The following is a 15,224-nucleotide window of genomic DNA, read 5'->3' as shown; positions in this document are numbered from 1 at the left end:
GTATGAGAGTTTGAATTCAGTTTCTAAGTGTTTCTGTTGATAATGGTAATTTTGTTTATATTTAAGGTACCTATTGTCATATGAGTTCTAAAAACGTGCATACTGACCATGACACTCTGATACATAAAGGACAGTGGGGTAGCCTAGTGGTAAGGTGTTGGTTGATTCCTCATGCTGAAGACCAGAGTTCGATTCCCCACATGGGTACAATGTGTTATCCTCCTTTTCTCTTGTCTGCTATATTGCTTGAATATTGCAAAAAGTGGCGTAAAATCATACTTGGAATTTGTCAGTATTTATCAGCATCTTCGTCACGATATATGTGCAGTTAAATTTTTCATGAGCCCCATAAAAAAATTTGAGCTTCTTTCGGTATTTTTTGTTGGTGCCTCACAAATTCAAAATGTAGTTTTGGGCCATGCTGAGATCAGATTGTGTTTAAATATTGTGTTGACTTCTGACATTTTCTTTCAATTGGAGACATACAGGAAGAGTATCAACGTTGGATTTCTTTAGACAAGACAATATTGTTTTGTCAGTTGTGTGGGAAGTAGTTTGTGAGCAATACACTATAGTCCACATTCCAGTCTGTGAGATCTCCTGTGATTTGGACTGATAATAGTTTAGAGACAGGGCATGTTTTATGAGATCTCCATCTCCCATCCACCCAACCGTTGCCCTTCCCTATTTCAGTTGTGATTATGTGACAGGACTTGTTGTCTGTGAGATCTCCCCCATTTCCAACTGTTGCTAATCATACGATACAGATATGATGTTGTCTCGAGATCTCACAGTGTTTTTCATTTATGTCATGAAACAGGAGACTGAATTGGACCAGGTACACCACAACCTGTCTGCATGCTGCTTGTCACAGTACAGATGGTAGTTAGAGGGCATGCTGACTTTCTATAACTACTTAGATACCACCAGGGTTTAGGTCCCTGGTGCCACATATGTGACTAGATCATGTGACTGTGAGTCTCATGATCTTAGAAGGAAGCTAAAAATAGAATCTTTTCATTCCTTAAAAAAATAGGAATTGTATGGGAGGTTCTCCTTATTTAAGTTGCCATTTTATCTCAATAATTGTGTGTTTTTTAGCACAGTGGTTAGTGGACTTGATTATGCCTAGAAGAGAGGAGTTCAGTTCCCAATTGAATTGTGAAACTTAACAGTGTCTTACAGGCTGTGACTGAAGAGTTTTTACCAAGCTGCTTTGAAACTTTACACTTAATTAATTTGATTGTGGAAATTGACACGGGTGTCCACAATGTTTTGAAGTATGTGGCAAGAAGTTTTGGTTGAAGTGTTTTGTTCTATATATATATAATGGTTACAACCTTTTTGGATATTGCCAAAGGATACTAGAATAATCAGATAAAATTATTGCAAACAAAATCGATTAGAACTTATCTGACTTTTCAGACCTTGATGGTGATGTTGATGACTTGGCTGAAGACTAGTTCTGTAGTGTTGTAACCAGATGATTCCATTAGGAGAGATTTAGCAGTCCAAACTCTGTGTGTGCATATTAAATGATAGCTTAAATGAAAACAAACCAGTTTTAATTCTTGAAGTGGTGTTTTATGTATGACAGGCTAGATTTGGGCAGGACTGGTAGAAAATTTGACAAACCAGTCCTCTTGACAGGCTAGATTTTCTACATCTTTCCTACACTGATTATATGCCACTGTTGCAGTGCAAGATCACTCATACAACCGACCTCTTAGTATTCAGGCATGGAAATAAGTCTACTTTTATTGTGTTTGAACCCAAAAACAAATATCAGAGATTCACTCAAGCTTCTTTTTTGCCTTGAGTAATTCTGATAAGCCCATTGCTACCTCAAACAGTAATGATATGTGATATATCAGTGTTTATGTTCGCCTGGCAACCCTAAAACATAATGGTAATGCTACATGTTAAGTGTTTGTGAAATGACTCGTCCAACTTTCACTAAGTGCCTGAATGGAAGTGCCCCTCTCCATGATGCCTTGGTCATGTGCTTATGCTGTTTTGTGATGAAACGGCAATGTCTCCTGCTTTCCTATTTATTCTACATATGCTGTGTCATGCTATTGGTTCGTTCATGTGCCTTTTGGGAACAAACCGATGCTACAGTACAAAATCAGTGTAATATTTCCACTTGTTTAACTTGTTAAATGTTAATGGACCTCATGAAATAGATGTCTCTTGTGGGAGACTTCAGGTGGAATTTGATTAACAGAGAATGATATTTCTTGATGCCTGAACTCTCAAGGTAGAAACCATGGCAAACAGGCACAAGGAGCAGTCGTCTTCTGGCTTTAACTAAGAACACAAGGGGATATTTGTTTCTTCTGCCTATTTTGCCAACATGTGAAATTTGTTTTAAGATACCAATGATGTGGTTATGAGATAACTTCAGTCAAAGTAAACTTAGTCTCAGTACTTTTCGTTACTCTCCACTACAAAGTCTTAACAAAATCTAATAGGAGGTCACATCAGGTAACCATTGAGATTGTTCTGATTGGTCAATCTCAAAGGTTACCTGACGCAACCTCCTGCAAGGGTTTTTTAGACTCGAGTGTAATGAAAAGTACTGAGACTAAGTTTACTTAGACAGAAGATAACTTGTATGAAATTTAACCAGAATTGATACTAAGAGTACACTTGTGATAGGAAGTCAGTATGTTAGTAGCCCTGATGTGGATTAAGCCTTGGAATTCCACATGCATACAAAGTAATAGTGTCATCACCTAATGTTGTGATCCGTCATTGCTGAGAAATCTTAATATCTCTCTACAAGCCTATAACTTACATTTTCTGTCAACATTAACTATATTCATCCTACCTTGATGCTAAAAGTACATATTACATCTGAACTTACAAGTAAATCTTACCATTAGGGTTAAGACAGAGTGTAATTAATGACGATATTTGCATATCTGCATTTTCTGTTTGATTCATGCCACACATAGCAGTAGTCCAGCTATACTATATCAGCTTATATATAATCTACACTGGTCCAGACAATCAAGTGATTGATGCTACCATAATGCCAGTCGAGGTAAACTGAGTCTCAGTATTATTTGTTACACTGCTATGCAAACCCAGTAGGAGGTTGTGGTAGCTGACCTTGAGTGACCAGTGACTGATGTCATGGTTAGTATCAGCTTGTATCTCCCCAAGATGTCATTCTGGAATTTGACTCTGAATAAAGGCTGCATGGCGTCCCCCCTTATGTATCACTCAAAAGTGATTGTATGGAAAAAATCATTCAGAATCATTCAAGTTTTCAATGTAAAGGTTCCAAAACGGTATATGCAAATGTTAACTTTCACAATTTGGTTATGCAAAAGGTTAGGTGATGCGACTACTGGGATAGCATTACTCAGTATAGCATTGTAATGAATAATACCGACTGACTGTAATCCACACTGTCGGGGAATGAGGACATGCTGTCGACCACGTCAGAGAGTCAGACCACTTAATCCATTTTGTCGTGTCTTTGGACTGGCATACATTTATCTTGGGAATTATTCTTCAGAATCCCCAAACAAGGTCTGTTTTTGTGATTCTCAGTCCTGATTAGTCAGTTAGGACCAATTGTGTGGTTTTCAGGATAACAGTATTGGATTATTTTATTTATCATGACTTGTTTACATTTTTAGTGCCTTTTTTCTCGAACAGTCGATTAGACATTTTGTACGTTATCTTTTTTTTCCCATAAAATGTTAAAAAATGATACGTGAAGCAACCTTCAGAAAAAATCTATCTTCTGTATGATATATGAACATTGGTACCAAAGTCTTAATCATGAATTCTTTCCAGGGAGATGTCAAATTGATTTTCTTTAAAATCTGAGTTGATGCCAAATGTTAACAGTGTGAATGAATAAAATCTCAAACTCTTTTATTTTGCCAAAAGTAGAAAATTGTTTTTTAATATGATTTGTTTCTTAGTTATTCATTATAATGGAATTTGAAAGGTTTTATGGAAAAAGTATATGACTGTATTGAAAGTAAAAAAATGCCTGAATCTGCAGGAAGCAATGTGAGAAAGTTCCCAAAATATAGATCCTTGATCTGTGTCAGGAAAATTTCAATGGAGACAATGTCAATGTGACATTAATTGTATGAGAGTGATTGACAGCTTTGATACATGTTCTTCCATGTTTACAGTTGTTCCCTGATAGTCATCTTGTGTTGGGAAGTATGACACTGACAAACTTTATAGACGACTTCACTGATTTTGTGAGGGCAACATTTCGATATAGATTCTTGTATCATTCCTGCTTGACGCCAGTAAAACAATCTTAACTGAAAGTCTGCACTCATGAAATCAGTGAAGTTGTTCTTAGCTATCAGTATTGACAGATTTAACATGATTAAGGCAAAGACTTATTCAGGTGTGAAAAAATATGTCAGGTATTGAAATTAAAGCTGCAGGTTAGAGGTTAACATGTCTTACAGTAGTTGTCACAAGAAAACCCAAGATACAAACAAGCGTTTGTCTGGAAATATGGTCATTTTTCATATTGTTATTGGAATGTTGTGAATCCTGTTTGTTTGATCCTATCTGATCATTTCCCAAACTACTTTTTTGTTGATGAAGATTTTAATGTGCTTATAAATAGTTTGCAACATTGTGAAGTCAAAGTATGTTTATATGTTAAATAGTGTGTAACCCAAATTTATCACAATTGTGTTGATTTTTTAAATCATCGAATATCAATTTAACAAACATGTTTTTGTTGTCAGGTTGTTGGTATGGTTGATCATATTCAAATTTCACATTGAGACGTGCGATATATGTATTTTAAACAGCGTTGTGTGTATTGGTTGTATTACAATTGTGTATAGATATACATCATCCCGATCTTCATCCTAAGTACAGACCGTCCTGACTGCTGAAACTGAAAGTAGTTGAACAAAGCAGCTGTTGTTAATTTTCTATGATGTCAGTCTATTTGAAACAGAAGCTTGAACATTTGTCCCATAGTAGGAAAAATTGTGTTCAGTTCTGATGCAATCAATTAGAATTTAAGGATTCTTGTATGAGGAATATGAGCTGTGTGTGGAATGATGTAATCTGATACTTTTTACCGATATTCTGCATGTTTCATAGAACCTTGCAGAAGCCTTATATTTTTAATGAAAAAATGCTGGATCCAATTTTATTCAATATATTTCCAACTGTGTGTGCGAATGGTTGTGAAAGCAGAAGTACTGTGCCTATACAGAAGACTTTTGTCTTTTATGGTTTTTGAAACATGTTTTATGGTTCTTTTTGTAAATATGTTGTATGAAATGGCACATTTTTGTGAAGCTATCTGTTTTAATGCGAGATATACATATATGTCAATATTGTGAAGATTCTCTCCTGGATGGTTGATATACAAAAGCTTTTGTGGAATGTGCTGCCAAAAACAATATCAACTTTGCCTTACGTGTGGCTTGAGGAACATTTTTTATCTGTATCAACCTCAGTCACATTAGACATACTCATATATAATATATATTTGGTTAAAATACTCATTAGATGAACTTTAGTAAGAAATCTATTAATGAACTGGACCCCATTCCACAAAGTGATCTTAGCGTTACTAACTCGTTAAGTTATGTTAATGCATTTGAGTTACAATTACCTTAGCGCTACTTTGATGGTAAATCTATGTTAATGCATTGAAGTTACAATTACCAGAGTGCTGTTATGATCGTGAAGCTATGTTAACGCATGGAAGTTACGATTACTTTAGCACTAAGTTCACTTTGTGAGATGGTTCGCAGGAAATGAGGAAATTGAGTAGGTGTTGTTGCAGCTGTACAGCTTCAATTGGCAAAAGTTTGAGACAGGCTGAAGGGAGAGTTGTCATCATTACAATCAGGGTGTGGGGCTATATATTTGTGTTATATTCATATACATATATACATAGTACAAGCTTGGTTCATATATTATTACCAAAGTGTTCCATGTACAGCGTACTTAAATCCTGATCAAATAAATGTCATGATGCTATGTGATCGGTTTTGTTCTGTATATTGAGGATGAAATAATCAGCTAGAACTCCTTATAAGCTTGAAGAATTTGGTCTAATGAGTTGCGTATTATAGCACTGAGAAATATCATTATGTTTACGATTTGGACCAAAGTAATCTCTGATTTATGTTTAGTTTGTTGCTTAAAGCTACATTCAGCAATTTTCCAGCAATGTGATGGTGATCTGTAAATATTCTCACCTTGAGAAGAAAATCCAATGACCGATGTCATGAGCATTGATTTGCACATGTGGGTCACTGAGCCAGATCATCTGGTCCCCTTATCTGCCTCTTATGTCTCCCACACAGGTTGCTGAGGATCTGACAGATTGACATTGTGTTCAATGTCCGCCCTCTTCATAGAGTTAACCAAATCACTGAGCATGAAAACCTGGGCCTAGATATTCGGTCTCTTAGTGTTAAGATGGTCGTAAGTACCGTTCATCAACATTAACTTTTGACTATATCATCTCTAGGAGAGTTTTGAAAATCCAAGCCCAGTTGTACATGGTCAAGTCATACTAGAAATCAGGAGGGAAAACAAGCCACACTGGAATTGCAGGACATCCAACTGGGATACAACTGATAATGTAATGCGTCTGAGCAATTAATTTTCTCAGTTTCAGAATTTTTGCAGGCTGAAAATGTAGTTAGCAGTGAAAATTTTACATCAGTGAGCATTGTAACTGCAGTAACGTGGCTCAGATAAATGGAAATTCTATTATTGTTAAGGTAAACTGAAAAGTAATTCGAAGTGAAGGTGTAAATGTATACACAGAAAAAAAGTTTTACAACACCTATGATTTTTAGTTTCTGAGAGCACATTTTAGAGGTCAAGCTTCACGAAACCAGATGATAAGTTAAAAACTCTGCGAACAAACAGGTTATAAGGTGTCAAGGCCTTCATGTCACCATCAGATCAACGTTTTCCAAGGCACTATCAATGCAGCGTTTTCTGCTTACTGTCGAGCCCTCCCAAGTGACTATCAGTGCAGTGTTTCCACTTTCTGTTGAGCCCTCCAAAGTGACTATCAATGCAGTGTTTCCACTTTCTATCAAGGCCTTCAAGTCGCAAAGTTTTCAACAATGCCCTCCGTGCACCATCAGTGCAACGTTTTCTACTTCCTGTCAAGGCCTCTCAGTCAGCAGCACTGAGCGACCTTTCACAAGTCCTCGGGTCGGCAGGGTAGCCCGTGATAAAACGGCTAAAGCGTTCGCTCGTTACGCCGAAAACACACATGGGTGCAATGTGTGAGGCCCATTTGTTTGTGTCCCCCGCTGTGATATTGCTTTAACAGGGCTAAAACCGGAGTAAACCCCAACTCACAAGTCTGTTAACTTACTGTTAGCCAGCGTTAGGAGCATCCAGTGGCCACCCATTTCCAGTCTGACCCCGTCAGTCTTCACGATCACTCTAAAATCTTGTCACTTCCTGTCAGGTACGTTACAGTGACAGTCAAGCTGGAAAAAAACGTGATATCTCCAAATACCCATTAATTTTTAATCATTTTAGCTTAAAGAGCTCTTGGAATTCAATGGAAGTCAAGCTGTCGATGAATTCATTTGCAATGTCTTGTTTCAACTCAATGCAGTGCAGGAATCACCACTGGCTATTATTTGTTCTCAGTTTCCATGAAATAGCCTTCGAATGAACCTCTTTTTCATCTCACCTCATGACACAAAACTAGCAGGTGATCTAATCACCAGGTAGAATTTGATTTCAGTCAAGTTGGCCTTCTCCTGATACAAATTTGCATGTGATGTATTTTGTGTTCCGTTTAGGCATCTTCTGTGGCCATCGAGATGTTTCTCTGAACTTCAAGGTCTTACAACTGCTATCAAAACCTTCGTCACGGTGTCTAATCTGATAGTTCTTTTGCCTTTCATGGGCATTAAGTTGTCCATTCGCCTCCAACGATGGGTATCCCGACGCCTCATGCCTTCATATCCAGTTATCATCTAGTTGTCCCTTTGCCTTTACCATGGGTGTCCACTTATCATCACGACGTCCCTCCGTCTTATATGTCATTGGCATCCTGACGCAGCATGTCCTGACATCCAATTCCTACCGCTGTTCCTACCACTGCGCGTAAACTCGACGAAGTCACTTGATAGGGCTGGGACGGTTGATATCCGGATACCTAGGGCGGATGGATAATGAGCTGGACCCGTCTCAATACGCGGATCCGTTGTGATGTGACTAATAGTCTAGAGAATGAAGTAATTATGTTATTCTTTAATGATTAAAAGGCTGTATTGTCTTTGCAGATTTAGACATAATTAAAATCACTTCTTTGGAATATAACACATGATTAAGAGATTTTAAAACTCGACATTTTAGCCTCAGAGCTGAAGAATACTGCCATTTCTCACTAAGTTGATGTCAGGAGTTAACACAACGGGTATCCTGGCAAGGTAGGGTAACAAGGGGTGGGGTAGCCGAATAAAAGACTTAGACCCGTTCCAGCCGATTTAAACACTGTGTTGTTGGTACATACATGTATTTACAGTGACCCCGACCACCTGATCCCGTTGGTCTTCTCTCACGTTACGTCAAGATCTTGGTTAGAACTGAACTCTAGTAACCCATGCATGTCGCAAGAGGCGACTAATGGGATAGAGTGGTCAGGGTCGCGGACTTTGTTGACACATATACCATGGTATCCCAAATGCGTATAGATGGATGCTCATATGCTGCTGATCACTGGATTGTCTGGTCCTGGCTCGATTATTTACAGACCGCCTCCATAGGCTTGAATATTGCTGAGTGTGGCGTAAAACTAAACTCACTCAGTCCTCTTAAGAGAAAACCTGGGGGGTTACTGAAGATCAGTTCTACACGGATCTTCACGGGTCGCGATGTGCTCTTTTTTATTCCCGACCATACTGGCTTGGCTATCTTGATCCCTTGATCCAGTGAAAAACGACACTACCGTCAATCAACATAATGTCATCGTGTGTATATCATTACGTACTATATGTTTCAGTCTGATCTTCCATGTATTTATCACGGATACATCATATCAGTGAGCTAATTTGTTTACGATCTGTGCTAATTGTAGTGATCCATATGTGACCAAGCTTTGAAAAATTATCAAGTCAGTTTTCTTCAGTCCTGACAGTCGAAGGTTTTATTCCAAATAATTCCAAATACTAGCTAGTTAACTTCAGTATTACAGTTAATCGACTTTCTTTGCTAGTCGGACTACACTCCATGCTATGATTTACATGTTAGTCTCTGGGGTCCATGCATCCAGTTGTGGTTAGTAGAAATGGTGTTTGGGACCATTTCGTGGTCTTTGCTTTGCTAGGCCCGACCAGCCGGCAACATAGTGCTAAAGCCAGGCACCTATATCATTAATATTTCTTACCGCATGAATCGTTATATAGTTGCATCGTCCTTTGCTGAGACATACCCTATATTACAAATTCATACCCCTCGCGGACACATTGTACAGTTTGAGCTACTCCTTGTTCCATGCGGAGCGCCAGACAAGGAAACAACTATTACCATTATTAATGAGTACACGTAGCATGACGATAGAACCACGAACCAGGTATATTTATACAGCACCGTTTATCACTGCACTACTCTATTGAAGACTACCCCCAAACACAGATTGTCATCGGTCGATTTTTATGCACTAAAAGCTACTCTGAAACAAAACCCGAGGTCCTTCACAAAATTAAACATACGCGAGGTTGCTGCATGACTAACAAAATATTGACATGAGACAATGTGACATCGCTAGAGTTGGGTGTGGCCGACCACGCCCCCGTTGATCTGAGCCTTTTAAATAATCTCTATCCTGTTGGTGCCCGTTTAATGATGGTCTACACGATGTTGTTATTGAGTTTCTCTGATTCAAAGGATTTTACTTATTTTATCAATGGACTTTTTCTGGAAAACGTACGGAAAGAGACTGTCGACGAATTAGGCGAAAATACCTTGCGTCGGCTGCTACGACAAAATCTCTTCCGTAAATGTGATTTTACGACGCGTCCTGTAAATTTATACTACTTTCTGCACAACTTCCACTAATGTCGACGACATCATTTGTCACTTTCATATTTCTATTTATGTGCGATGATGGATTGCAACATTTATAAAACAAACCGCACAGCTTTATAGAGTGTGTGATGAAACACATTGCTATACTCATATATATGGTGATGTGGTAACATACATTCGTACTTAAATTAGTTAGTGTTTAGGTAAGCAGTTTCAATTAATGTGACGTGGAGTGAAACCAATGGCGAGTGTTGTGGCAGTTCATTCGGATCTTACTGCCCCGACAAATGTAGTTCGAAGAGTAATGGCTAAACACCCGGAGTTGTTTCTGATTGTAATTGGATTGTCTCTAACCATCATTTCACGATATGGGAGCAGGTAGATTTTACACACGATCAATTTTCACTGTGCCTGTCACGCATGATAAACTCACGTGTTTAATGTTTTGAAAGTTTATTCAAACAGAGTTCAGCATTAAGATGTCGAATGATTTTACACGTGTAGCATGTAGTAGAAACCCTTGACAGCTGTTTAGGATTACTCGCATTATTCCACTGATTCGCGATTTCCAATTATAGAAGATCTGAGGTTGGAATTCATTAGGGGTGTTTCCAGCCATTTACTGAGTATAAACATTACTATTTATCGAACTTAATTACAGTGTTAGCATACTTTGACCTTACATTTAGGTCAGATGACATATCCACTTTTAAAGCAGTTTGTTTTTTATTACAAACATGAAACAGTTTCAAAATTCTTAGGCATTGATTAATGATTGAATGCCTGAACACAGACTTTGATATTTATTTTGTTTATTTATATTAGTTACATAGATGCAAACTTGCACTGGTAGATTTTCTAGATTGAACAGGTGATTTTTTGGCAGTCAGTGATAGTGAACCCCAATGGCAGCCACTGAGACACGTTGTCCAGTTACTACGAAAATGATGTTGATTCTCCTTGAAACATTCTCTTGATGCCTCCAAAATGTTCGTCAAAGAAACACAATCAAACTGACATTGCTTTCCTATTCAGTCTTGCAGATAAACTTGCTGATGATTTTATCCTTGAATGGTGGCATACAGTGTTCAAAATAGTTGCTGGCCCGGAGTTGTTATTGTATGGGGCAGTCAGTGTAAATATTTGCAGGCCGTTGTGGCTTTCCGTAAATTTTCTGACAATTTTTCTTCAACTGGAATCTTTCCCATATTTCCTTTTTATTAGCATTCATTCATGTTGACATAACATACAGTTTCTCTCCCTGATATTTCAATGCTTTGTGCATGGGGATGACAAATAAAAAAAATTATCCCTGTGCCGTAGCCTTAGCTTTTGTAGCATAACAAAATGGGCAGACAGATTTCATTTTGGGCCTTTAGATTTTAAAGCCAGAAGGTGCCAGCAGGCCCTGATGGCCAACTGGCAAATTAAAGCTTGCTGGTGTCATCATCTCTCCTTTTTGTTTGACCATTCAATCCGTAATTGATAAATAAAATTCCTTGTGTGCTTTATGCAGACCCAGATAGACTGGGATCTGATGCGAGCAGTTCATTTTTTTTCAGTTTGAAGCCAAAGCCGATCACTGTACCGCCAAAACCACCAAAGAAATTTTTTCCAAACAACTCGCCAGTGTATGATTTTTTTAATGGAGAACTCGATCCGGTTGTCCGTCTTCTTGCCCAGGAGGAGCTTATATTCCTCATGTACTACGCTCCATGGTGTTCTCGGTCCATGGCCATTCGCTGGGAGTTTCACAAAGCGGCAAGACACATGCAAGGGCGGGTGAGTACCTTCCTAACTTCAGACACATAGTTCCCTTCATTCTAGAAAGGGGTAGGATGGTCTAGTGATTGAAGTGTTTGTTCATTACACTGAAAACCCGGGTTCATTTCCCCACTGGGGACAATATGAGTTGTTCGTTTGTGATGACAGGGACTTGGGTTGATGTACCCTCTATGTTTGCTTGCTTAGAGTTCCTTATGTTACCCCCACCTAACTGTTCAGCGTTACGGTTAGGGTTCGCACTCACTACAGTGAACACACTGTCTATGCTCAAGTTTATGCACAAAACAAAATCATACAATAGGCATGGGGTACATAAGGAACCCTTACTGTATGTATATGTTCCGCGAGCCTGAAGGGTACATGAACCCATGGGACTAAAGGGACCAGTGAACAGCGTATTTATCTTACCAAACACACAGCTTTTTGAAGTTCAAGTATTGGATCATGCTAATAAGTACCAGAATTAGGCAACAGGTCAAACACTTCTAACACGAAGCTCCAAACAAATTCCCACAGTTCGGTAGTTTCGGCAGGTAACAAAGAAACTGTTACATGCTTGTAAACGGAGTACATTGACTCGTCAGAAAAGGACATTTTTGTATGAGGTAATGTGTAAAGCCCATTTCAGGTTTAACCCACCGTGATATTGCTGGAATATTGCTAGAAGCAGCATAAAACCAAATTCACTCACTCCTAGACACCTATGTAGTAAGAGTAGACAAAATGTGGATTGATTGGTAAAATGATGTAATCAGATACATGGTGTCATGCTCATGTTATCAATCATTATTTTGTCTCCCTGTTTCATATAATACCTTGATAATAGTGATGTTGCAGTGATGATATGAATGTTACGGTTCTTCATAACAAGTTAATTCTTGTACACTACTTTGTTTAACAGCAAGGGTGGTTAACTCTTGCTGAAAAATGCCATTGCAGCATTTAGCATGACCTGAAAAGGAGATGCTAATGTATCCATTTTGGCATATTAACAAGATATCTTATACATATTAATCACCTCTAGTCACCCCTTTTTGAGTTCAGTTATGCAGTTATGATATGACATGATGACATATGTAGGCACTTGAAATATTCTATGCTCCTTGTTTTATTTGATTCAATTTAACATTATTAATCAGAGTAAATCTGATAAAGGAGAATCCAAAGTATACTATCTGTATTCTAAGTTACATCCAACTGTGAATGGGTAACTTGTAAAGATGGGTAAGCCTCCTACTGCAAGAGTTTTATACTGAGGGGCATTAAAAGCAGACATTAGACTTTCTATGTAAAGTCCATTTTTGAGGTGTTCCTGTTTCCAGAACTGCAATATGGGGAAAACATATGCTTAACAAATGCACAGCTCTGATGTTTCAGTTTGAATCCCACGTTTTCAAATCACAGAGCATGACATCTCAAACACACCCAAGAGTATTTGTAATGACAGAGCAGTTTGATGAACTGAAAACCATGGTTGATCTGACTGACATGGTGATCGGCTGATTGGTGCAAGTTTTCTAAGCTGGAACTTGGTGGAAGTTGGTGTATATATTTCTGTCAGTGTTACAATTAGGCAGTGTGTACAATGACTGATTCACTCAGTCATTGTGTACATTGTCTGAAATTTCCAGGCAATGTGTACAGATTGACTCAGGGATCACAGGACAAAACCCATGTTAATCTTGTCTTCTCAATAATCCCTGTTCAACAGTCAGTGAGTCTATACAACAATTAACCAGAAACATGTCCATATTAGAATGAGGTAAGTGATAAATCGACCATCATAAAGTATCATAGAGTAAAACAAGAATCAGTAATTCAGTAGGAATTCTCCTTTCGGGTCATGTGTAGAACAGTTACATCCCATTGTTCTGCAGCTTTGCAATACATGCGTCTGTGCACCCGTGAAGGTCCTGGGGTAGAATAGGCCTTCAGCAACCCATACTTGCCATAAAAGGTGACTATGCTTGTCATAAGAGGCGACTAACGGGATTGGGTGGTAAGGCTTGCTGACTTGGTTGGCACATGTCATCAGTTCCCAATAGCACAGATCGATGCTCATGTTGTTGATCACTGGATTGTTGGTCCAGACTCGATTATTTACAGACCGCCGCCATTTAGCAGTAATATTGCTGAGTGCAGCGTAAAACTAAACTCACTCACTCACTCACTCACATGCGTCTGTGCCACTGGGTAGATTGATGCTTATGAAGTTGATCACTGGATTGTCTACTCGAATAATTACAGGCCACTGTCATGTAGCAGGAATATTGCTGAATGTGGCGTAAAACAAACAAACAAACAAACAGCATGTCCATCAAGCAGTACTTAGATGCCTTGGGCTAAGGGCCATGGGACGTGAGTGTAATTTGTAATGCAGCATTCGAAATACCTGTATGTCTGAAGGCCCAAGATGTGTTATTTTCAATGTGAATTGCCTGATTCTCAATTTACACCTGTCTGATGGTCGCGTTAAGATTAAGACATGTATATGAAGATCTTCATCATATTTCAGAATTAATATCATTATTAATTCACTCGGGAAAATAATGATGAATTTGCACTGGATGATAAACTCTGAACACTACCCGTCAAACCTAAATAATTTGCAGTCAGGCATGTTTTGTCAGGGCTGGCAGGTTTCTACATCCAACCAGCCCTGTGGTCCGGCTGAAAATTTTGGGAGTTTCATACCTTGTGTCAAGTCATGTTTATGCAAGTGCTTCACAATGTTTTGTATTTATGCTGAAATTTTCTTGAAAGCAATCTGTGCTCAACCATTGTCGTAATTTATTGATACACAAGGACTGATAATCAAGGACTGCTTTATAGCTTTGGTATGTGAGTGTGATATATAAGTAATGTCACATTTTGTAAATCCGATTTATCAGGACCTTCTGGGAATGTATACTGATTCTGGAATTCCCTCAAGGAGACAGGTTTATCAAAGTATTAAAGTTTCATTGTTTGAATAAATGTTTGGTGCACAGGTGTGACATTGTCATCTGGTACATGACACCCCTCATAGGTATCAAGTCAGGTGATGAGATGGGTGGAATAACCCATTCTCTGAAGTCACAGTCAAGTGTTATTTTGTATCAGACAAGCAAATTTATATATGTTATGCTTGTGTCCAGTTGACTTTTTAATGTTAATAATGTTGCTTATTTAAAAATCAACAAGAAAATTGGCTGGTATAGTGGAAACATTATCGAAGCAAGTGATTTTACATGTGTCACTGTACCAGAGTAAAGTAGCAATTTTAAATGTATTTCCAACCCTGAGGAGAGAAGGTGGATGGTGACAAGGTACAAACTCCTGGGTGCTTCAAGGACCCCTTACTGAAACCTGTCATATGTATATATATTTAAGACAGGAGACTTTCTAATAAAGCTCAGTTCACTTAG

The 15,224-nt window shown here is 38.4% G+C and overlaps 1 protein-coding gene across 2 annotated transcripts in view; it reads left to right on the top strand.

The window, feature by feature from the left end:
- The first annotated feature begins 10,247 nt into the window (after window positions 1-10,247).
- The window catches only part of LOC137284618 (thioredoxin domain-containing protein 11-like), a 62,516-nt gene continuing 57,539 nt past the window's right edge, over window positions 10,248-15,224 (top strand). The window contains exons 1-2 of one of the 2 annotated variants that reach the window (XM_067816508.1): window positions 10,248-10,410; window positions 11,595-11,814. In XM_067816508.1, coding sequence (XP_067672609.1) covers window positions 10,274-10,410; window positions 11,595-11,814 — 357 coding nt within the window. In that variant the 5' untranslated portion in view covers window positions 10,248-10,273. Of the gene's footprint in view, window positions 10,411-11,579; window positions 11,815-15,224 lie in introns of both variants that reach the window. The other variant, XM_067816507.1, reaches the window with a different exon arrangement.

This window comes from Haliotis asinina, chromosome 5 (assembly GCF_037392515.1).
Source record: "Haliotis asinina isolate JCU_RB_2024 chromosome 5, JCU_Hal_asi_v2, whole genome shotgun sequence".
Taxonomy (NCBI): domain Eukaryota; kingdom Metazoa; phylum Mollusca; class Gastropoda; order Lepetellida; family Haliotidae; genus Haliotis; species Haliotis asinina.
This window is presented reverse-complemented; position numbering and strand designations above follow the sequence as displayed.